This window comes from Hemitrygon akajei, chromosome 11 (assembly GCF_048418815.1).
Source record: "Hemitrygon akajei chromosome 11, sHemAka1.3, whole genome shotgun sequence".
NCBI lineage: Eukaryota > Metazoa > Chordata > Chondrichthyes > Myliobatiformes > Dasyatidae > Hemitrygon > Hemitrygon akajei.
Window position 1 is genome coordinate 73,434,406 of NC_133134.1, and position 25,782 is coordinate 73,460,187.

Genomic DNA, 25,782 nt, shown 5'->3' on the forward strand with positions numbered 1-25,782 from the left:
TTACAGTGCCAATGGTCAGTGGTCAGCGATCAGGTTCAATTCTCACTGTCGTCTGTAAGGAATTTGCACTTTCTCCCTGTGACCAAGCAGGTTTACCCCCGCATTCCAAAGACGTACTGGTTAGAGTTAGTGAGCTGTAGGCATGCTATGCTGGAAGTATGGTGACACTTGTGGGCTGCCCCCAGCACATTATTGGATTGTGTTGTTTGTTAACACGCACGACAATTTCAATGTTTGGATGTGCGTGTGACAAATAAAACTCCAAGCTAATCTAAACTAAGCTGCCCCTCAGATCCCTTTTAAACCTTTGCCCTCTCAACTTGAACTTCTGCCTTTGAATTTTAGACTCGGCTACTCTGGGAGAAAGACTGTTCCCATTCACCTTGTCTACACCCCTCATGATTTTATATACAGGCACTTCAATAAGATCTCCCTCAGCCTCTCCCTTCACCCTTCCAATCCCTCCAGTCCTGCTAACGTTCTCGTGCTTTTTCTCTGCACCCTTTCCAGCTGAATGACATCCTTCCTCCGGCTCGGTGACCAGAACTCAGCACAAAACTCCAATCTCTCACTGAAATAAATTATACAATTGCATCAATTGCTCAGCTGCCGAGCTCAAAGCCCCGACTGAGCATTCCAAAGTGTCCTTTCACCCTCCCCCGAGCCACCACTTAACAAACTACACCCTTGAACTCTTATGTCCCAGCAAAATGAAGGGAGGACGGGAGGGTGAATACAGGCCCTGGTGGAGGACTTGGTCAAATGGGGTAAGCTGAATCTGCAGCTCAACATCAGAAAGATGAAGGAGATGGTGATGGACTTTAGGAAGACTAAGCCTGTATTGCTCCCTGTTACTATTGGTGGTGAGGACGTGGATGTGGTGAGGACCTACAGATACCTGGGGGCACACCTGGATGATAGATTTGAGTGGAGCAGAAACACAGAGGCTCTGTACAGGAAGGGCCAAAGTCGCCTCTACTTCCTGAGGAGACTGAGGTCCTGAGGAGTACGTAGGCCTCTCCTTCTCATGTTCTACCAGCCTGTTGTCACCAGTACAATCTTCTACGCGGAGGTGTGCTAGAGCAATGGCATCAACATGGGTGATGCCAACAGACTCAATAAACTGATTAGAAAGGTTGGCTCTGTTATAAGAGTCAAACTGGACACACTGGAGGCTGTGGTAGAACAAAGGACACGACAGAAAATCCTGGCAATTCTGGTCAACGTTTCTCAGCCTCTGCATGCTACCTTGGCTGAACAGAGGAGCGCTTTGAGTAATAGACTGAGACAACTGCTCTGCTCCAAAGAGCGATAAATGAGATCATTCTTACCCTCGGCCATTGGGCTCGATAATGAGTCAACCTATAGCCAGGGAAGTGATGAACCCCCCCCCCCCCCCGTCCCGTCCCGTTAGACTGAGGTAATTTATTTTTTATTCCTTCTTACTTTTCCTAATATATGTATATCTGTGCACTTGTAATACTACTGTAACACTGTAATTTCCTTTCAGAATCTATCTATCCATCTATTCTACAACCCTCTCCAAGGCTCTGCCATTTACTGTGCAAGTCCTGCCTTGGTTTAATGGACCAAAACGCTGCACCTCGCACTTGACTGAGTGAGATTCCATCTGCCATTCCTCGGCCCTCGTCCCCCGTTCATCTGGATCCTGTTGCAATCTCAGGTAACCTTCTTCACCGTCCGCTACCCTCCTATTTTGGTGTCATCTGCAAACTTACTAACCACGTTTACGACATTGTCACCCAAATCGTTAGTATACTTGACAAACAACAGTAGACCCACAGCAATCGTCGTGGGTCGCCACTGGTCACAGGCCTCCAGTCTGAATAGCCGCCACTACCAACTATGTGGCTCCTTCCATCAAGCCAATTTTGTCTCCAATTGACACTGTTGTCTTGGTGCTGTTGCTGTCTGCTGAACATTGTGGGCATGGAATGTGTGGCTGACCCTACACCTGCTTGTCAAACGATGCATTTCACTGTCTCTTTCGAAGTACATGTGATAAATAAATCTGAATCTGAATCTTCATCTGACTGTGTGCTTGTAGAGAGAGGTTGTAGGTTTTGGGTGCCATTAGGTGACTCACTCGCCACAGGATACCCAGCATCTGGCCTGCCGAATCAGCCACATGTTTTATGTAGCTGGTCCAGTGATCCACAGGGCATTGATGGTGGGGAACGTAGCACTGAGTGTGAAGGGTGAGTGATTATGCCCTCGTGTTGGAGATGATTGCTGTCATGTTCAGGCAACTGTAGCACTTGCTGCCTATCAGCTCTTGAGAGAATTTTGTCTAGCTTTTGTTATACACCCTCCAGGATGACCACAACCTCGTCACAGGATTTGGAGGCTTGCATGCCTCAAACAAAATTGTTACGAAGATTCCTTCTACACCTGAGTCTCCACCTGGGACTTGCATGACTGACAGTAGTGAAGACCAGGAGGAAGCCCTGAACACCACCAGTGATGGAAGAACTTCATTGCTGCCCGAAACGCCAACGGTGTAAATCTGTTATACACAGATCTGGGCTGTTCCACACTTCAACTGTGTCTACGTGAGACATTAACTCAACTTCTATCACCAAATATCCTACCAACTGGGCCAAGGTATTCTCCCACAGCTACGGTGGGGCAGAAGCCTGAAGCACCCAACACCAGGTTCAGGAGCAGCCTTCAGACTTCCCTTCAACCATTCAACACGACCTCTTCACTAACTCATCACCGCAACAGTTTGTTCACTTTGCAGGACGAAGGACTTTGTATGTTTTTATTCTAGTTGTGCTCCTTCCTGTATATTTTTGTATAGTTTATAAGTAATTTATGTCTCTCTTGTGAATGCTGTGACGCAGCTGCAAGTAAGTTTTTCATTGCACCCAAGCATACGTGGACTTGTGAGAGTGAACTCAAATCGATTTCCTTTGCTCAAGGCATTAAACAAGCATCAGTGCACATCGGTGTATAATCCCTTTCACAACCGAAGGACTGAAGATGGCTGGTTTTAGGACATTGCCCTGACAACTCAAAATCCTTTACAGTGATGAGCAACTGGATCTTGGGGTCCATGTTCATTGATCCCCGAAAGTGGCCACACAGGTTGATAGGGTGGTTAAGAAGGCCTATGGCATGCTTGCTTTTATTAGTCCAGGCAATGAGCTCAAAAGGCAGGAAGTTATGCTGCAGTGTTTTAAAACTCCAGTTAGGCTGCATTTGGTGTATTGTATACAATGCTGGTCACCCCATTATAGGAAGGATGTCCAGGCTTTGAAGAGGGTGCAAGGTACATAGTAAAGAGCAAATGTATTATCTTAGTAGGCGGCTGTCGATCCCAGGGGTTCACGGGTTTGCGCCTCTGGTGGACCGTATTCTCTCCAGGACAGGAAGGTTTGAAGAACCAGCTGTTGCCCCTGCAGCGGGCTCTCCCTCTTCATGTCACTGATGTAGTCCAAGGGAAGGGCAAACGCTGATACAGCTTGGCACCAGTGTCGTCACAGAGGTTGTCAGAGTGAAGTTGTAAACAACATCAAACTGCCTCAGGGACCCCGGCTCCAGATTTCTTCCTCGGGGTTTACTCCAGAAGCCTTTCCCGTGGGTGGGTATGGCCGCAAGGCAGCGGGGGTTTAAAATCAGAGTTTTCCTTCTCCAAGTTTATTATCAAAGTACATATGTGTCGCCATCTACAACCTGAGACTCGTTTTCCTGCTGGCATTCACAGTAAATCCTAGACGTACAATAGAATCAATGAAAGATCGCACCCAAAAGAACGGACAACAGCCAGTGTGTGAAGGACAAAGAACTGTGCAAACACAAGGGAATAAATAAACACGCGAACAAGTAGACAAGGCAAATAAATAAATAAACAGACAGACAGACAAATAAATAAGTAAGCAAGCAATAAGTATCAAGGACTTGAGATGAAGAGTCCTTGAAAGTGAGCCCATAGGATATGGCATCAGTTTAGTGATGGGGTGAGTGAAGTTACCCCTCTGGTTCAGGAGCCTGATGGTGAGGGGTAATAACTGTTCCTAAACCTGATAGCGGGGGTCCTGAGGTTCCTGTGCCTCCTTCCTGATGGCAGCAGTGAGAAGAGAGCGTGGCCTGGGTGGTGGGGGACCCTGATGACCCTGTTTTCCTGCGACAGCGCTCCATGTAGACGTGGTCAATGGTGGGGAGGGCTTTACCGCTGATGGGCTGGACCATGTCCACTCCTTTTTGTAGGATTTTCCATTCAAGAATATTGGTGCTTTCAGTCAATAAACTCTCCACCACACATCTATAGAAGCAAAAGAAAATCTGCAGATGCTGGAAATCCAAAGCAACGGACACAAAATGATGGAGGAACTCGGCAGGTCGGGCAGCATCTGTGGAAAAGAGTAAGCGGTCGACATTTTGGGCCAGGACCCTTCATCGGGACTGGAGAAAAAAGATGAGGAATCACAGTTAGAAGGTGTTGGGGTGGGGGGGGGGGGTGGGAGAGGAAGAAACACAGGGCGTTTGGTGAAATTGCGAGGGCGAGAGATGAAGTTAAGAGCTGGGAAGTTGATTGGTGAAAGGGATACAGGGCTGGAGAAGGGGGAATCTGATAGGAGACAACAGAAGGCCATGGAAGACAGGGAAGGGGAGGAGCACCACAGGAAGGCGATGGGCAGGTAAGGAGATAAAGTGAGAGAGGGAATGGGGATTGGGGAATGGTGAGGGAGGGCATTACCAGAAGTTTGAGAAACCGATGTTTATGCCATCAGGTTGGAGGCTACCCAGACAGTTGCTCCTCCGGCCTATGTGTGGCTTCATTGCGACAGTAGAGGAGCCCATGGACTGACATGTCGGAGTGGGAATGGGAAGTGGGATTAAAATGGGTGGCCACTGGGAGATCCCGCTTTTTCTGGCAGATGGAGCATAGGTGTTCGGCGAAGCGGTCTCCCGATCTACATCGGATCTCACGGATATACGGGAGGCCACACTGGGAGCACCGGAGACAGTAGACGACCCCAACAGACTCACAGGTGAAATGTCACCTCACCTGGAAGGACTGTTTGGGGTGCTGGATGGTAGTGAAGAAGGAGGTGTAGGGGCAGGTGTAGCACTTGTTCCGATTACAAGGATGTGCCAGGAATGGGATCAGTGGTGAGGGACAAATAGACAAGGGAGTAATCCCTGTGGAAAGCAGAAAGTGGGGGGGAGGGTAAGATGTGCTTGGCGGTGGGATCCTGTTGGAGGTGGCGGAAGTTGCAGAGAATTACTTGCTAGAATCAGAGGGTGGTGAGGTGGTAGGTGAGGACAAGAGGAACTCTGTTCATGGTAGGGTGGTAGGAGGATGGGGTAAGAGCAGATGTTTGAAATGACAGAGATGCAGTTGAGGGCAGTGTTGTTGGTGGAAGAAGGGAAGCCCCTTTCTTTAAAAAAAGAAGACATCTCCTTCATTCTGGAATGAAAAACCTCATCCTGAGAGCAGATGCAGAGGAGACAGAGGAATTGAGAAAAAGGGATGGCGTTTTTACAAGTAGCAGGGTGGGACAAGGTATAGTCCGGCTAGTTGTGAGAGTCCATGGGTTTATAATAGACATCAGTAGATAAGCTGTCTCCCGAGATAGAGGCAGAGACATTGAGAAAGGGGAGGGAAATGGACCAGGTAAATTTGAGGGCAGGGTGGAAGTTGGAGGCAAAGTCGATGAGCTCTTCATGGGTACAGGAAGCAGCACCAATGCAGTCATCGATGTAGTGTAGGAAAAGTTGGGGAGTGACTCCAGTGTAGGAAGTTTCTATCGAAGTTTGTCAAAGTTTTAGGTGTCATGCTGAATCTTTACAAATTTCTAAGGAAGTAGAGACACCACCATGCTTTCTTCGTAATTGCACTTACGTGCTGGGCTTAGGACATGTTCTCTGAAATGATAACACGGAGGAATTTAAAGTTGCTAACCCTCTTCCACCTCTGATTCCCCGATGAGGACTGGCTCGTGGACCTTCCTGAAGTCAATAATCAGCTCCTTGGTCTTGCTGACATTGAGTGAGAGGTTGTTGTTGTGGCCCCACTCGGACAGGTTTTCAATTCCCCCCCCCCCCCCGACCCCCAGTGTGCTGATTCGGCCAATGATAGCAGTGTTGTCAGCAAACTTAAATATGACCTTAGAGCTGTGCTCAGCCACACAGTGAGTAAAGCGGGTAGAGCGGGGGGCCAAGCACACAGCCCTGTGGTGCTGGTGGAGACTGTGGAGGACGTGTTGCCAATCCGAACTGACTGGGGTCTGCAATGAGGAAATCGAGGATCCAACTGCACAAGATGGTATTGAGGCCAAGGTCTTGAAGCTTATTGATTAGTTCTGAGGTTTGCAAGGATGCAGAAGGGCACGTGTGCTGTAAGAGGTTGGACAAACAGGAGCAGCAGGGGCTGAGGGGAGCTCTGACAGAAGCTTATAAGTTTATGAGAGGTATAGAGTAGACAGTCAGTATCTGTTTACCAGGGTTAAAATGTCTAATACCTCAAGGAGGGCATTTAAGGTGAGGGGGGTAATTTCAAAGGAGCTATGAGAGGCAGATTTTTTACACAGAGAGTGGTGGGTGCCTGGGGTGGTGGTAGAGGGAGATAAGTCAGGGACTTTTAGAGAATCGTTTAGCTAGAGATATGAATCAAAACTGTCAAAACATGGAGGAAAACCCACAGTCCCTGATGACCCTGTGATATCAGTTTCTGAGGCCACTTCAGGAGGGTCAATTGACGGAAAGCATGTGGACCAGATAGGGCACCTGGTAACTACCAAAGACCTGTGTCGATCAGATGACTGAGGTATTCACCGATATCTTTAACCTCTCGCTTCATTAGTCTGTGGTACAAACCTGCTTCAAAGCAGGGTTCAGCTATACCGGTGCCCAAGAAGAACGTGGCAACCTGCCTCAGTGACTATCGTCCAGTAGCACTTACACCCACAGTGACGAAGAGCTTTGAGAGGTTGGCGATGAAACATATTAACTCCTACCTGAGAAGCGACTTGCATCCTCTCCAATTTGCCTGCTGGAGCAACAGGTCCACAGCAGATGCCATTTCATTGTCTCTTCACTCAACCCTGGAACAGCTGGACAGGAGGGATGCTCTTTATCGACTTCAGCTTGGCATTCAACACTATCAATTCCTCAAAATTATTCAATAAGCTTCAAGACCTTTGACTCAATACCTTCCTGTGCAATTGGATTCTACATTTCATCACCTGCAGAGCCCAGTCAGTTTGGACTGGGAACAACATCTCCACAATTTCCAGTAGCAAAGGTGCACCACAAGGCTATGTGCTTAGTCCCCCGCTCTACCCACTTTAGACTTAGGACTGTGCACTGCTCCAAGCCATGTTCAAGTTTGCTGACGACACCGCTGTTGTAGGCCAAAGCAAAGGGGTGATGAGTCAGCATAAAGGAGGGAGATTGAAAATCTGGCTGAGTGGTGCCACTCAATGTCAGCAAGACCAAGGAGCTGATTATTGACTTCAGGAAGGTCCGTGAGCCAGTCCTCATCGGGGGATCAGAGGTGGAGAGGGTCAGCAACTTTAAATTCCTCCGTGTTATCATTTCGGAGGACCTGTCCTGGGCCCAGCACGCAAATGCAATTACGAAGAAAGCACGGTAGTGTCTTTACTTCCTTAGGAGTTTGTGAAGATTCGGTATGACATCTAAAGCTTTGACAAACTTCTGCAAAAGCGTGGTGGAGAGTATACTGACTAGATACATCACGGCCTGGTGTGGGAACACTAATCAGCTTGAACGAAAAGTCCCACAAAAGAGGTTGATACATCCCAGTCCATCTCGGGTAAAGCCCTCCCCACCACTGAGCACATCTACACAGGGCGCTGTTGCAGGAAAGCAGCACCCATCATCAAGGACCCACCCCACCCAGGCCATGCTCTCTCCTTGCTGCTGCCATCAGGAAATCGTACAGGAGTTTCAGGACACACTGCGCCAGTTTCAGGAACAGTTACTACCCCTCAACCATCAGGCTCCTGAACGGGTGGGAATAACTTCGCTCAACTTCACTTGCCCCACAAACTATAGACTAACTTTCAAGGACTCTTCATCCCATGTTCTTGATATTTATTGCGCTTGCTTGTTTATTTGTTTATCTATCTATCTATTTATCTATTTATTTATTATTTCTTTCTTTTTGTATTTGCAAAGTTTGCTGTCTTTCGCACTCTGGTTCTGTGCCCAGTTGATGTGGTCTTTCATTGATTCTGTTATAGTTATTGGATTTCTTGAATACACTCGTAAGAAAATGAATCTTGGGTATATGGTGACATATATGTACTTTGATAATAAACTAACTTTAAACTTTGAAAAGATAGAGTGGATGAGAGAAGGCCCGTTTGGTACTACAAAACTATAAAGGCTGAATTATTCCGTGCCAGGAGTCACAGTCTGTGGAAAGGAGAGTGGAGGGAAATATTAGTGAGGAGAGCAGCTGCCCTGTCTTTTAATAGCAAGCAGACGTCGACTAGACCCAAATACAGAGGACTGCATGATTCGCGGCAACTTAGCAACCAATCCTCGTCTGGGCACGGCCTCTTCCCAGGGTGGGAACAGTCCCAAACCAGCTGATTAAATTCTCTCAGGGTGAGTTCCAGAGACAAGGGGAGATATCATCTGGGGTGAGAGAGAGTCGAGTGGCCACTCTGTCACTGGACGTCCTCCTTTCCAGCTCTCTCAATCACTCCGTGCCACAAAGCCTCGCCTTTATCTTCTTTCTTCTTTGTCACGAGGAGGCAAGTTAAAAATACAAAATGGAGGCCATCAAGAAAAAGATGCAGATGCTGAAACTCGACAAGGAGAATGCCCTTGACAGAGCGGAGCAGGCTGAAGCCGATAAGAAAGCAGCAGAGGAGAGGAGCAAACAGGTGAGAAAGGGGGAATATCCTTTTAATTTCACTGCTCATTGAACAAGGGTGACCACGGCATAGATTTAACATCCACCCCATCAACATTTCACACACCGGTGTATTTTTCACTATTGTAATGGCAAACATGCCCCTCACTAGATTGTTAGCGATTGATAGTAATGTTCTTAAGCATCACCATATCATATCATTACTATTGTTGGCATATCCAACAATGGCAAGAGAAGCAGGCAGGAGAACTTTTAAAGTGTTAACGCTTTGCACTGGGTCAGTTCTCCTCTCTCGCCTTTGGAATTCCAGGTCCAGTAGTCAACTTGGTTGCAGTGAATGACGGTGACTTCTTCTGTGCCTTGTTATTAGTAGCATTTATATAGTAATCGTTACTATAACTATACTGACCATGGTAAGATTTGCCATATCTGATTATCCACACCAACACCACCATCCCATAACATCCCATTGAACTTTTTAAAGGTTCAAAGGTTGATTTAGTATCAAAGTATGCATGCAGTATAGAACTCTGAGATTCGTCTTCTCCCGATAGCCAAGAGACAAAGAAAACCACAGGAGTCAGTTCAAAGAGAAACTGCAAACTCCCCCCCTGCACAAAAAAACGGTAACACAATCATCAACCCCCCCAAACACCTCTCCCGCTGCGCAAAAAAACTTTCAAAACACAAGAGCATTGGCCACCACCAAACCCCACACAAAAAAACTAACAAAACTTTGACCCCCAAAACCCCCTCCCCGCACAAAAAAACCAACAAGAAAGAACGAGCAAAAACACAGAATGCAAAAACCCTTCCTTCCCCTTATGATAACTCAACAATGCTTGAAGGATTATGATCATACGCTCCATATCTTCACACCACAATTAACATCATGACACTAGATCATTTAAAAACTAGAATGGCCCCATAATGTAATGTTCTGATCTCAATCAATTACAGCTTGGGGCGGGAGCTCGGAATTCAATTCCGACACCATCCGTGAGGAGTTTGTACGTTCTCCCTGTGACCTTGTGGGTTTCCTCCGGGTGCTCCAGTTTCCTCCCACAGTCCAACTACGTACCAGTTAGGAGGCTAATTGGTCATTGTAAATGATCCTGTGGTTAAACAGTTGGGTTGCTGGGCAGTGTGGCTCGGTAGGTTGGAAGGACCCTTCCTGCACCGTATTTCTAAATAAAATAAAGAATTTATAAAAAGCTAGGAGTTTAAGTATTCAGTTGGGTTCCATGCCCCTGCGTTGACACAGATGGGAGGTGGAGGAGACGATGCTTGTGACGGACACAATCTCAGCCACACTGTTGCCTGCCATCTTGTTATGTAGCTATATGGCTGTTTGGTGACCTTGGGTGAAGGGGGTAGTGGGCTGACGTTCGACCTATAATCTCTCCCTAAAGTCCCATCGACCAGGGAAGAGGGCTGGTGAGTGGGACTAGTTGGATTGCTCTGGCGTGCAGGGTTGATAAACTCATCAGTCCTCCCACCATTTTGTGAGCCTCACGCAGGAGGCCGGAGGTCAGGCAGCACCTGTGGAGAGAAACAGTCAGTCGACATTTCGGGTCAGGACACTTCAGCCGTAACGTCCTGTGATTCCTGTCGAGCACATAAGCATAGTGTTTGGGCTGTGGGTGAAATAGACAGCTGGTGTGGCGAGACGCTGAGAGGTGGAGAGGTCCAGGGCAACACAACACACACAAAACGCTGGAGGAGCTCAGCAGGCCAGGCAGCATCCATGGAGGAGAATAAAAAGTCAACGTTTCGAGCAGAGGTGACTCCTCTCCACAGATGCTGAGTTCCTTCTGCATTTTGTGTGCACGTGTTGCCTTGGATTTCCAGCATCCGCAGGTTCTTTTGTGTTTATGGAATCAAGAGAACTTTCTTCCTGACTACAGTCCATACTTTGCTCAAGGAGCTATTTTTCATGCGAGCCTGAAAAACATTCAGCCATGCAGGACACCAACAAATTACAGGGTCAAACGTCTGCCTACTTTTGTGCAGGAATTGCCCAAAAATGTAAAGGAGATTAAATCTTGGTGAGTTCAACTGTAACCTTCCTATCGACATCAATAAATCAGTACAGAATGGAATATTCTGATCCAGTTGACACTGCAGAAGTCAATTTATCTTCTAGATCATTGGGATAATTTATTAGATTTAAAGGGAGTTCAGTGAATATATATAAAAGGATTCAGGGTTGAGAAATTTAATTTAAATGGTCATAGAAACCCAGATGTTTTGGCTTAAATCAGACAAGTTACTGGCAGCTTTGACAGATGTCTACAAAATTATTAAAATTTTTGATTGTATAAATGAGAAGTCGTGTGCCTGGTGGAAATGACTTAAGAGAATTGTATAAGGTACTTGGGCAGACCGGAGGTACAGTGAGTAGATTTGATTCCTCAATGTTCCCAAATGCTAGAGACATGCAGGTTGCCCTCAGCGTACAGGTGAATAGCAGGAACCGGTTAGGCCACATCGGGAGAATTGCATACAGCTCTGGTGGGCCCACTACGGGAAGGATGTGGAAGTTTTGCGGAGGGTGCAGAAGAGGCTTACCAGGATGCTGCCTGGTTTACAGGGCATGTGCTATCGTGAGAGGCTGAACATTGCTTCCTCTGGAGTGGCAGAGGGTGAGGGGAGATCTGATAGAGGTTTACAAGGTTGTAAGAGGCACAGATAGAGAAGGTAGGATGTATCTATTGCCAGGATATGAGTTACCCTGCATATGACTTAACATTCTACCAGGCCCACATCTCTTGTAACAAACATGATACACGTAGCCATTGACAGCAATACAAATCATCATATATCTTCATCGTATCACACCAATATACCCCGTACCTTCATCGTATCACTGATACACCCCATATCTTCATTGTATCTCACTGATATACCCCATACCTTCATCGTATCTCACTGATATACCCCATATCTTCATTGTATCTCACTGATATACCCCATACCTTCATCGTATCTCACTGATATACCCCGTACCTTCATCGTGTCTCACTGATATACCCCGTAACTTCATCGTATCTCACTGATATACACCGTACCTTCATCGTATCTCACTGATATACCCCATATCTTCATCGTATCTCACTGATATACCCCATACCTTCATCGTGTCTCACTGATATACACCGTACTTTCATCGTATCTCACTGATATACCCCGTACCTTCATCGTGTCTCACTGATATACCCCGTAACTTCATCGTATCTCACTGATATACCCCGTACCTTCATCGTATCTCACTGATATACACCGTACCTTCATCGTATCTCACTGATATACCCCGTACCTTCATCGTATCTCACTGATATACCCCATATCTTCATCGTATCACTGATATACCCGTACCTTCATCGTATCTCACTGATATACACCGTACCTTCATCGTGTCACTGATATACCCCATATCTTCATCGTATCACTGATATACCCGTACCTTCATCGTATCTCACTGATATACCCCGTACCTTCATCGTATCTCACTGATATACCCCATATCTTCATCGTATCACTGATATACCCCCATACCTTCATCGTATCTCACTGATATACACCGTACCTTCATCGTATCTCTGATATACCCCGTACCTTCATCGTATCACTGATATACCCTGTACCTTCATCGTATCACTTATATACACTGTACCTTCATCATATCACTGATATACCCCGTACCTTCATCGTATCACTGATATACCCCGTACCTTCATCGTATCTCTGATATACCCCTTACCCTCATCATACCACACTGATATACCCCGGTCACTGATATACACCACTGCCTTTAATGTTATACTCTGATATAACCAACATTTTCCAATAGCAGTTATATTCTTCACTATTCCTAATAATGTATTTACTATAAATGACAATACTTAAAGATCTGCTCAATTGTTTAATAGTGTGAATAATTTCACATTTATTATTTAATAATGTGTCGATTAATTTTATTTCTCTCTTGGTTTCCTTCTCCTTTGGTCCTCTCTGACAGCTGGAGGATGACCTGGCGGCCATGCAAAAGAGACTGAAGGGCACGGAGGATGAGCTGGACAAGTATTCAGAGGCCCTGAAAGATGCCCAGGAGAAGCTGGAACTGGCTGAGAAGAAGGCTGCTGATGTAAGTGAGGGCATTCACTCTGTTATCCTCATTTATCATTGGATTTCTTTGACTTATTTCTGCCTCCGCTCACAACCAAAATACTTACTTACTGCTTATTAGGCCATTGGTGTTTAGGGCAGCAATGAAGATCCTTGTCTGTCCTTGGCCACTCAGATATCGAAGGATTCTTCGTTGCTGTGTCTGTAGCAGTTTTATTTTATCAGTTAGTGTCGTTAGACCTGAGCTGAACCCTCGAACCTTAAGGACGATGAAACACTCCTGGTCTGGCCTTTAGCCTTTGACCTGTTTGGAATGGGTGACCCTCCCAAGAGCAAAAGCACAAAGCCCTGACTCCAGCCGAAATAGCTCTCTGGGTCATTGAGGCAGGCGAGCTGCCAAACCATGACAAAGTTGTGGTCCTTTTGGAGATGACAGGGCCAAATCCAATGGATTTCTAATGTATGACGGCCTCCCCATGTCTGACACCAAGCTAATCAGAGATTAGTTGGTGGAACCCCAGGCATCTCCATGATCTGACTACTTCGTCAGAGGATCAGGTAGCAAATTAGCTGACCTTACCCCTCCTTCAGCCGTCGGTCTGTGCTCAGTGGGTTGTGTTCGTGATGTTCATGGGCTTAAGTCTCACTCCAACAATTTTAATTTATAGTTCAGGCCACCAGCACTCAGAAACTATAACTACAACACAGTTTGTCTTCATACACGATACGTCAAACTGTATGGTTCAGTGTACATGTGATAAATAAATTAATTGGAATCGGAATGGAACCTTCTACTTGCAATGTCAAATGGAGGCCCTGAGTCAACACTTTGACATTGCTTTTAGAAGGTTCGACTGTATGTATTTTGTTTGAAGAAGTGTAAGAGATACTTCCATGATGGCTTTGTGAAAGTTCATCCTTCAATCAAAATCTCTCTCTTAAAAGATGAACTGGCTGTTATCCCAGTATAAGTGGGTTTTCTTAGTTGAGAGTCCAATCTCATTGTATTGCTGTTTTGGCAAATTACCTACAAGATACTTATGCAATGGTGCCACTCACTGGACGTGGGGGGAAAGGTAGTGAAGGTGAATAGCAGATGTCTCGTGACAAGCCGTACTAGTCCCGACCGATCTACTGCTCCCACACTGAGCAAGCCATAACCTGCGCAAAAATATAATCACATCAGTTGGTAGCATTCTTGCCTCAGAGCCAGCAAGTTGTGCACTTGAAACGAGCTCCAGCCATTTAAGAACAAAACTAAGAGTCAATATTCTCATGTATTGTTCTGTCAGTAATGGCACCTGTTTGGATGAGTTGCCTTGCTGGTCTTCTCTGGCTGTTTTGAAGAGCAGAGAAGAGTTCTCCGGCATGCTAGTGCAGGTATTTCTCCCCGAATTAATTCCACTGGAATAGATTTGTCATCACACTGCTGTTTGAGGGAATTTGCTCTGCACAAAGGGCCTGACGTGTTTCCTAAATTGCAGCAGTGACCACACATCATCTGGTGCAAACCGACCATGAAAGCTATACCAGCTTTCTCTTTTAGTTCAAGTCATTGACCAGTGCATTAATAACATGACTCTGTGTGTGTGTGTGTGTGTGTGTGTGTGTGTGTGTGTGTGTGAGTGGGTGTGTGTGTGTGTGTGTGTGTCTGTGTGTGTGTGTGTGTATGTGTGTGTGTGTGTGTGTGTATGTGTGTCTGTGTGTGTGTGTGTGTGTGTGTGTGAGTGTGTGTGTGTGTGTCTGTGTGTGTGTGTGTCTGTGTGTGTGTGTGTGTGAGTGTGTGTGTGTGTGTGTCTGTGTGTGTGTGTGTATGTGTGTGTGTGTGAGTGTGTGTGTATGTGTGTGTGAGTGTGTGTGTGAGTGAGTGAGTGGGTGTGTGTGTGTGTGTGTGTCTGTGTCTGTGTGTGTGTGTGTGTGTGAGTGTGTGTGTGTGTGTGTGTGTCTGTGTGTGTGTGAGAGTGTGTGTGTGAGAGAGAGAGAGAGAGGTGAGAGGACAGGAAAGAGAGAGAGATACAACGTAAGAGAGAAAGACACTAAGTGAGAGAGAGGAGAGAGGTACAGAGTAAGAGAGAGAGAGAGAACAGAGATACAGTGAGAGAGATACGGTACAATGTAAGAGAGTAGAGAGATACGGTGAGAGAGATACAACGTAAGAGAGAAAGACACTAAGTGAGAGAGAGGAGAGAGGTACAGAGTAAGAGAGAGAGAGAACAGAGATACAGTGAGAGAGATATGGTACAATGTAAGAGAGTAGAGAGATACGGTGAGAGAGATACAACGTAAGAGAGAAAGACACGAAGTAAGAGAGAGAGGGGAGAGGTACAGAGTAAGAGAGAGAGCGGGATACAAAATAAAAAACGGGTGGGGGGGTGTGGGGGAGAGACACACACAGACAGACAATCCAACCTAATCAGATATGACAGTAATCCACCAGAATCTATAATGAATGCATGAGCGCTCATTCAGTCAGCATTCGGCATTCTAGTCCTCTGCTATTCTGAGTAACCGATGTCATCATTACCCGGCAACAAAAGAACGCAATTCCACAGAGGCTTTTTTAAGGCTCTCCGGCACCTGTTCTACAGGAGACCCTATCCCTACAGACAGCGAGGGAACTGTGTCTCTGGCTGCCAGAGGGTTCACTGCTGCAGGGCCCGAATTCCTAGCGTATTGTCATCACCAAACGAAATCCTGGAAATGTCCAAGGCACTGGTTTAAAAGTAAGCAAGGGGGAGAGATGAATGAGTGGCTGCTAGTCTGTTTAATCATAAAAATAGCCTTTCATTTTTTAAGTTGTTAATTTCTGCTGCTTACCATTGTAGGCAGTGAAAGTATGACAGACAGCTGTAGCTATTTCAAAGAACGATTGCTTCCACAGTTACCAACAACTGTTCTTGCTGTTGTCTCCATAAATTAGCACATTTGTCAAATGTAAGACACTCTGAGTGCCCAGATTGATAATGAATTCACAGTCCACTTCTAGCCTAGCCGGCTTGCACTACTCTTAACACTATATACAAGTCTCCCACAATGTTCATCTTATCTCAGACACATATTCTTCTACTTTCTCCTTGTTACGCTTATTTTAAATCTATGTTTCAACCACTCCAGGCAGAGCAAGTTCCACATTCCCAGTATACTCTGAGTACAGAAGTTCCTCCTTCATTCTTTTGTGATTTTATATTTGTGGGATTTTGTTCAGCTCAATAGCAAATAGGGAATATCTTCCCTATTCTTGTATGAAATCCCTTCATTATCTTAAAAGCCTCCATCGGGTCAAACATAAGCCCTCTAAATCAGGACCCCAGGCTGTTCAGTAACAAACTTATAAATCATATTGCAACACACACAAAATGCTGGAGGAGCTCAGCAGGTCAGGCAGCATCTACAGAGCGGAAAGAACAGTCGATGTATCAGGCCAAGACCCTTTATCAGGATGTCGGCTGAAAGTGTCGACTGTTCATTCCCTTCCATAGACACTGTCCGGCCTGCTGAGTTCCTCCAGCATTGTGTGTGTGTGTGTTGCTCTGATTTCCAGCATCTGCAGAACCTCTCATGATTGTAAGTCGTTTTTGCATCGACTTCAGCTCTTCAATATCCTTTTCACAATATGGAGACAGAACTGAATTCCAAGGATGGCAAATTTGACACAACCTAAACAGATTAAGAACCAAAGAGCATTTGTGTAACTACTTTTGTCAAAGATTAACTTTCCTGGGCTTAGTGATTGATTTACTCAGAGAAACACTGTCTCATCAATTGATAAACCTGAAATCAAATCCCCTTCATCTGTCAGTGACATGAATTTATATAATGCTGATTCTTTCAGTTTGTTCCAAAGCTCCTTACAAACAGTGAACACCACACACAAGATGCTCGAGGAGCTCAGCAGGTCAGATAGACTCCATGGGGGGGGGGGGGGGGAATAAACCATCCATGTTTTGGGCTGAGACCCTCCATCAGGACTTGGAAAGGAAGGGGACAGAAGCCAGGGCGAGAGGAATGATTGTCACCCGGCAGGTAATGAGACCAGGTGAGGGGGAAGGTGGGTGGGTGAAGTAAGAAGCTGCGAAGCGATAGATAGGTGGAAGAAGCTGAAGAAAAAGGAATCCCATCAGAGAGGCCAGTGGATCATGGAAGAAAGGGAAGGAGGAGGGGAAACAGAGGGAGGTGATGGGCAAGTGCGTAGAAATAAAGGGTGTGAGGGGAACCAGAATGGGGAATGGAAAAGGAGGGAGGGGGCAGTTAGAGAAATTAATGTTCATGCCGTCAGGTTGGAGGCGACCCAGATCAAATATGAGGTGCTTCTCCTCCGACCTGTTTGGCTTCCACATGGTAATAGACCAGGTCATGTCAGAGTAGGCAAGGGAGGTTGAATTGAATTGTGGAGCCACCGGGATATCCTGCCTTTTGCAGCAGACAGAGGGAAGGTGCTCGACGTAGCGCCCCCTAATGGTGTGTCAGGTCACACTGATGCAGAGGAGGCTGCACCAGGAGCACTGCATACAGTAGATGACCCCGACAGGCTTGCAGGTGAAGTCGCCTCAACTGGAAGGACTGTTTGGGACCCTAAATAGTACTGAGGGAGGAGGTGTGGGGGTAGGGGTAGCACTTTTAGGGATAAGTACCAGGAGGAGAAGAGGGAGATTCCTTCTTCTTCAGTTCTCTACCACTTCCACCTTTCCCCTCCCAGCTTCTCACTTCATCCACCCTCTCCCACCCATCTACTTCCCCCTCTTACCTGTTCTCACCCGTCAGCTTGCACTGCTTCCCCTCTCCTCATCTTCTTTCTCTGGCTTCTTTCCGAGTCCTGATGAAGGGCCTCAGCCCAAAACGTCAATTGTTTATTCCTCTTCATACATGCTGCCTGATTATCTGATTTCCCCAGGCACTGTGTGTGTGTGTGTGTGTGTGTGTGTGTGTGTGTGTGTGTGTGTGTGTGTGTGTGTGTGTGTGTGTGTGTGTGTGTGTGTGTGTGTGTGTGTGTGTGTGTGTGTGTGTGTGTGTGTGAGTGTGTGTTAGTTACGCAGGAGTTCCAGCATCTTATATTGACAAACACTGAAGCACTTCCAAAGAGTAGTTTCTGTAAAACGTTTCAAGACCTAGTTAAGTCATGAGATAATTTTGGAATGTGGTGAGGAGGTCGTTATATGATCTATAGAAACATTAAAGTGCTAGTCTTATAAATTATTTCAGAACATAGATTCACAATCAGAATCAGATTTAATATCACCGACATATGTCATGAAATTTGTTGTTTTGCGGCAGCAGGTCATTGCAATACGTAATGATAAGAAACACTGAGGTCCTTCTTTGGTCGGGTCAGCCGTGGATGTTGCATCCCAGGTGTCTACGAGATACTCAAGCCAGGGCAGTACGGTATGGAGAGCAAGCTGTTGCCCAGGTAGCAGGCTCCCCCTCTCCATGCAGCTGATGAACGGCAGAGACCGATACAATTCGGCACCAGCGGTGTCGCAGGAGTTGCCAGTCAGTGCTGAACTCAACGTAGGACTGCCTCAGGGACTCCAGCTCCAGACTTCCCCTCTGTAACCGTTAAACTCCCGTAAGAACCTGTCAGTCTCTGTGTTAAACCCACTTGATAGCTTGGCATCTACAGCTCTCTGTGGCAATGAATTCCACAGATTCACTGCCTTCTGGCTGAGCAAATTCCATCTCATCTCAGTTTTAAAGGGCATCTCTTTATTTTGATGCTGTGGCTTTAGACCTTAGAGTCTCCTACTAATGGAAATGTCCTCTCCCCAAACTCTCTATCCAGCATCTGCTAGGTATCAGCGAGATCATCCCTCGTCTTCCGAACTCCACCAAGCATAGGCCAAGAAACAACAAATTCTCCTCAAAGGTTAAGCCTTTCATTCCTGGGATTACAGTTGTGAGCCTACTCTGGCCCCTCTCCAGGCTCAGCATGTCTTTCCTTAGATATGGACAGGAAAGGAGTGGAGGGTTATGGGCTGAGTGCGGGTAGGTGGGACTAGGTGAGATTAATGAGTTCGGCACGGACTAGGAGGGCCGGAATGGCCTGTTTCCGTGCTGTGATTGTTATATGGTTATATGGTGCCCATATGCAGTACATATGCTCCTAGCACAGACCACAGCAGAACACCACTCATTTTTCCTGTGATCTGAAAAGTAACCATTCACAATTTTAGTCAATTAAATAATGTTCTATTCATTCTGCTGTCCATTGCTCAGCTTTCATCGGTTCCAGACCTGTTGACAATCTTTTTGCACTTTGAAGAATTTGCTTTTTTAAATCTATTTGCCCATTAACCGTATTTCCCAAAAGGAGACCCTGTAATTTAATCAAAAAACTCGATCAAAAGTGAGTTAAATATGATCTATCATTAACAAATCTATACTGTCTTTCCATAAACAAAACTTGAGCAAAAATGATGGCTATTTCTGTCAGTTTCTGGAGGTTTCTCCACCAACGATGTTAAACTGAGATAAAAAACATAACATGTCTGAAGTACCTGGCAGCTTTTTTCTGTTTTTGTTTCAGATTTCCATTTCTGCAGTAGTTTTGCTTCACCCTATGTTAGACAAACCAGCTTGTTGGGTTGAGTTCTTCTCCGATCTTGGCAAACTTTCAAACGTTTTGTCACCATACGAGGAGACAAGATCAGTGTGCTGTTAATTGTGGTGTCCCCCATATCCTTGGCCTTTATATACATCAATCAGCTGATTGGTCATCATCGGATCCTTGTGGATAGTTTTCTCCCAGTACCTACATTGGATTTTTGGATCTGCAAGCTATTAGTTAAGATTAATGTGGTCTACAAAATCCAATGTGGGGACAGCAACAAATATCACATTGGCCAGATTGGGAGAAAACTAACCACAAGGAGCCATGAACATCAACTGGCTGTAAAGTGGCACGACCAACTCTCCCGAGTCTCTACCCATTAAGATCGAGAGGGGAACAATTTTGACTGGCATCAGTGAAAGTGATGGCACGAGCAAACATGTGGCAAGCAAGAGGATTCTTGGAAGCGTGGTTTACACAAACAATTCTGTAAACAGATGTGTAGACCTCGATCCTATTCATGAGCTGATGCGGGCAAAATTCCAGACCACAACACACGAAGTTCGCCTCGCAACCAATCAGCGACAAGACTTCCTCCCTACATCACAACTGAGTTTCCAAAATGACAACCAATCAGCTGATTAATGAGTATATAAAGGCAAAGCATTCGGAGGACACCACAATTAACAATGCAATAATGATGTCTCCTCATAGGGTGATAAAACATTTGCAAGTAAATTATCAAGATTGGAAAACAACTCAACCCAACCATCAGCTGCCTGAGCTACAGATTTTCTGAATTATTTCTAACTGGCTTGATGTTGATGGGTGTATCTTTACGCCTTTCAATGTACAAGGGTAGAACATTTGTAATTCCTCGGTACTCACACATACACTAAGTGCCACTTCATTAGGCACATCCATAAAGCTGTTTGTTAATGTAAATATCTAATCAGCCAATCATGTGGCAGCAACTCAAGGCATAAAAGCATGTAGACATAGGCAAGAGGTTCAGTTGTTGTTCGGACCAAACAACAGAACAGGGAAGAAATGTGATGTAAGCAATTTTGACAGTGCAATGATTGTTAGTGATGAACAGGGTGGTTTGAATACCTCAGAAATCTGGGATCTCCTGGGATTTTCACAGACAACAGTCTCTAGAGTTTACAGAGAATGGTGTGAAAAACAAAAAAAAACCCCAGTGAGTGGCAGTTCTGCAGAGAAAACGCCTTGTTAATGAGCAAGGTCAGAGGAGAATGACCAGATTGCATCAAGCTGACAGTAACTCAAATAACCACTCATTACAACAGTGGTGTGCAGAAGAGCATCTCTGAATGCACAACACACTGAACCCTGAAGTGGTTGACCTACAGTAGCAGAAGGCCATGAACATACATTCAGTGGCCACTTTACTAGGGACACCTGCTTGTTAATAGCTAATTAGTCAATCATGCTGCAGCAACGCAATGCATAAAAGCATGCAGACATGGCCAAAAGGTTCAGTTGTTGTTCAGACCAAACATCAGAATGAGGAAACAATGTGACTTTGACTGTGGAATGATTGTTAGTGATGGATGCGGTGGTTTGAGTATCTCAGAAACTGCTGATAGAATCCTGTCTATATCCCTCATCATTTTGTATACCTCCACCAAACCTCCCCTCAATCTTCTACGTTCTAGGGTATAAAGTTCTAATCTATTCAACTTTTCCTTATAACTCAGATCCTCCAGTCCCAGCAACATCTGTGTAAATTTTCTTGGTACTCTTTCAATCTTATTTACATCTTTCATGACCAAATCGGTACATAATACTCCAAATTAGGCCTCACCAATGTCAACCAATGTCAACAGAACACCCCATCTCCTATAATCAATACTTTAATCTAAGGCCAAAGTGCTAAAAGCTTTCTTTATGACCCAGTCTACCTGTGCCACCACTTTCAACGAATTATGGACCTGCATTCCCAGATCCCTCTGTTCTACTGCACACCTCAGTGCCCTGCCATTCCCCGTGGAAGACCTACTCTAGTTTGTCCTCCCAAAGTGCAATACCTCACACTTGTCTTCATTAAATTGCATCTGCCATTTTTCAGTCTATTTTTCCAGCTGGTCCAGATCTTGCTGCAAGCTTCGATAGTCTTCCTCGCTGTCCACCACACCCCCGATCTTGGTATCATCTGCAAATTTGCTGATGCAGTTTACCACATTACCATCCAGATCATTGATATAGATGACAAACAACAACAGACAAGCCCCGATCCCTGCGTCACTCTACTAGTCAGAGAATTAACCATCTCTACCACTCTCTGACTTTTTCCAAAAAAGGCAATGTCTAATCCAATTTACTACTTTATCTTGAATGCCAAGCGAATGAACCTTCTTGACCAATCTCCCAATGCAGGACCTTGTCAGATGCCTTGCTATAGCCCATGTAGACAACATTCACTGTCTGCCTTCATCAAATTTCCCATTAACTTCCTTGAAAAACTCTATAAGACAGGTTAGACACGACCTCCCACACACAAAACCATGATGACTATCCCTAATCTGTCCCTTTCTATCCAAATATTCCTATATCCGGTCCTTAGAATAACTTCCAATAACTTTCCTAGTACTGATGTCAGGCTCACCGGCTTACAATTTCCTGGTTTATTCTCAGAGCCTTTCTTTAACAGCAGAACAACTTTAGCTAATCTCCAGTCCTCTAGCACCTCACTGCCATTAAGGATGATTTAAATATCTCTTCTTGGGCCCCTGCAATTTAGATTTGATAGGTACATTTAATGTCAGAGAAATGTATACAATATAGATCCTGAAATTCTTTTTCTTCGCAAACATCCGCAAAAACAGAGGAGTGCCCCGAAGAACTAAACATTAGAACCCCACCCCACCCACACACAAGCATCAGCAAGACAACGAACCCCCCCCCACACAAGCAAAAAAGCATCAGCACCCTCCACCAAGCCCCCAAGCGTGCAGCAAAGCATCAGTAAAGACACAGACTTGCAGTAGCCCAAGGACTACTCGTTCACCCAGTAATTCGACATACCACAGGCTCTCTCTCTCCTTAATAAGGGAAAAAGAGGTGTTCCCATTTCACAGTGAGAGGGGAGACATAACAAACAACTCGCTGACTTATGAGCTTTTACCGAGCTCTGCACCCAGAGAGTTAGCCCCAGGTCTCAGGTCTCTGGATGACACACGGCCAGCAGCTAATCCGCTGTTCCTGATGTTCTGTGTTCTCTTGCGACACTTCAGTCAGGGGCACCGGCCTTGAATCAGCCTGTCTCCAGAGCCACGAAAATCCGGCATCCTGAAGGCGTACTAGTCTTCCAGGCCACGTCCTTGGCATATCAAAAAGTGGCCAGTTGTGAGGCCCTGAGAGCGGGTCCCAGTCCCGCAAAGAAGTGAAGTCCGAGTTTAACACCAGGTCAGGGTCTTCAAAAGAACCTTGAAAAGGAAAAAGAGATACCAAAGATGAAAATAGAGTTGTTTCCAAAGATACAAGCAAAGGAGTTGTCTTTTAGTGCCATCTTGACTTTGCTCTGCCCTTTGGGAGACAAGTTTCTTCATTTGCCTCCCACGAGGTCCAAGGGACACCTTGTCAGGCCTTGGATATTTGTCCACCATAATTTGCCTCAAAACAGCAAACACCTCCTCCTCTGTAATCTGTATTGTCCATGAACTTGCTGCTGTTTTGCTCACTTCTATAGACTCTATGTCCATCTCCCAAGTAAATACAGATGCAAAAATTAAATTTAAAATCTCCTCATCTCTTCTGACACAACTCATAGTCAAAGTCAAAAGTCAAGTCACTTTTATTGTCATTTTGACCATAACTGCTGGTACAATAGGACCGTGGTGTTACATGACACAGTACAAAAACTAGACTGAACTACGTAAAAAACAACACAGAAAAAAACTAGACTACAGACCTACTCAGGACTGCATAGATTATCTTAGAGAGTTTCTTAAACAATGGAACAACATTAGCTATCTTCTAGTCCTCTGCACCTCACCCGTGGTTAAAGATGATTTAAATATCTCTACTAAGGCCTCTGCACCAGCTTCCCACAGGGTCCGAGGGAACACATTGTCAGGCCTTTGGGGATTTATCCACCCTAGTTTGCCTCAAGACAGTGAACACCCCTCTCTGTAATCTGTATAGGGTCCATCTCTCACTGTTGCATGGCCTCACCTCTATAGTCTCTGTGTCCATCTGCTGAGGAAATACAGATGAAAAAATCTATTTAAGATCTCCCCCATCTCTTCTGGCTCCACACACAGATTGCCACTCTGATCTTCCCGAGGACCAATTCTGTCCCATGCGATGCTTTTGTTGTTAACATATCTGGAGAAGCCCTTAGGCTAAAGCAACCTAAGGTTTGTTTTAGCCTTCCTGATTTTCTTTAAGTGTTCTCTTGCATTTCTTATACTCCTCAAGTACCTCGTTAGTTACTGCCCGCCTATACCTGCTCTGTATCTTCTTTTTCTCAATATCTCTCAGCAACCAAGGTTTCTGTTATCAGTGCATTTTATTCTGACAGGCACATGCATGCTTTGAACTCTCAAAACTTCACTTTGAAGACCTCCCACTCACTAGAAAACACCTTTGCCAGAAAACTGCCTGTCCCAATCTACACTTGCCAGATCCTTTCTGATACCATCAAAACTGGCCTTGATCCTTGATCAATCCGAGGGCCAGACCTATCCTTTTCCATAATTACCTTGAAACTACAGGCATTATAATCACTAGATGCAAAGTGTTCCCCTGCACAAACTTCTGTCACCCGTCCTGTCACATTCCCTAATAGGAGATCGAGTATCGTACACTCTCTCATTGGGAGTTCTATGTGCTGAATAAGGAAACTTTCCTGAGCACATTTGACAAACTATTTCCCATCCAGCCCCTTTACAGTATGGGAGTCCCAGTCAATATGTGGAAAGTTAAAATCACCAACTATCACAACTTATTTTTCTTGCAACAGTCTGTGATCTCTGTACAAATTTGTTCATCTAAATCCCACAGACTGTTGGGAGGTCTATAATATAGCCCAATTAACGTGGTCATATCTTTCTTATTCCTCAGTTCTACCTATAAAGCCACACTAGACCAGTTCTCCAGTCTGTCCTGACTGAGGACTGCTGTGACATTTTCCCTGACTAGTAATGCCACCCCTCTCCTTTTAAACCTTCCCGCTCTATCATGTCTAAAACAATGGAACCCTGGAATATTGAGCTTCCAGTCCTGCCCATCCTGCCACCAAGTCTCACTACAACATCATAATTCCATGTGTTGATCCATGCTCTGAGCTCATCCACCTTTCCTACAATACTCCTTGTTTTGAAATATACACAACCCAGAACATTAGTTCCACCCGCTCAACCTTTTGATTCCTGACTTTGTCTGAGGTCTTAACGATATCTGTCTCCACAACCTCTCCACTATCTGTTCTGGCACGCTGGTTCCCATCCCCCTGAAACTCTAGTTTAACTCTCCCCCCCGACCCTCTTGCAGCCCTAGCAAACCTTCCTGCTAGGATATTAGTCCCCCTCCAGTTTAGGTGCAAACTCTCTCTTCTGTACAGATCCCACCTTCCCTGGAAGAGAGCCCAATAATCCAAAAATCTGAAGCCCTCCCTCCTACACTAACTCCTTAGCCACATGTTAAACTGTATGATCTTCCTATTTCTGGCCTCACTAACACATGGCTCAGGTAGCATCCTGAGATCACAACCCTGGTGGTCCTGTCCTTTAACTTAGCACCCAACACCCTGAACTCACTTTGCAGAACCTTGTCCCTCTTCCTACCTATAGCATTGGTAACTAATGGACGATGACCTCTGGGGAACATCCCTTATGGACCAGGTGACTTACCTACTTTAAGAGTAGCAAGATTGTTCCTATTTTCGATTTTTTTTATTCCAGTATTTTAACTACATCTTCCTTTGCTGAGACTTTAGTAGCATATGCCTGCCAGAAGATATTTTGTAACTCAGCAGCACCAACCTGATATTTGATTATTTCACTACCGTGCCCACATTTCAGTCCTACAATATTCTCTTAATCAATACTGAAATTTTGCCTCAAGTACCATAAAATCTTCTTTCTCCCCTATCTATTCTGTACACTGCAGGAATAATTTTTTTCCTACCCACTTGCATCTTTTAAAATATTAGTAAATAATCTCTCTTTGGCAATGGCTTATCAGATATCAAAGTATTGAGAATTTT

At 45.3% G+C, this 25,782-nt stretch overlaps 1 protein-coding gene across 5 annotated transcripts in view; it reads left to right on the plus strand.

Annotated features, from left to right (window-relative positions):
* Positions 1-8,587: 8,587 nt before the first annotated feature.
* Positions 8,588-25,782, plus strand: part of LOC140735710 (tropomyosin alpha-3 chain) — an 83,050-nt gene continuing 65,855 nt past the window's right edge. The window contains exons 1-2 of one of the 5 annotated variants that reach the window (XM_073061118.1): positions 8,588-8,885; positions 12,897-13,022. In XM_073061118.1, the coding sequence (XP_072917219.1) occupies positions 8,772-8,885; positions 12,897-13,022 (240 nt within the window). In that variant the 5' untranslated portion in view covers positions 8,588-8,771. The remainder of the gene's footprint in view (positions 8,886-12,896; positions 13,023-25,782) is intronic. The other 4 variants (XM_073061117.1, XM_073061116.1, XM_073061115.1 and 1 more) reach the window with 4 other exon arrangements.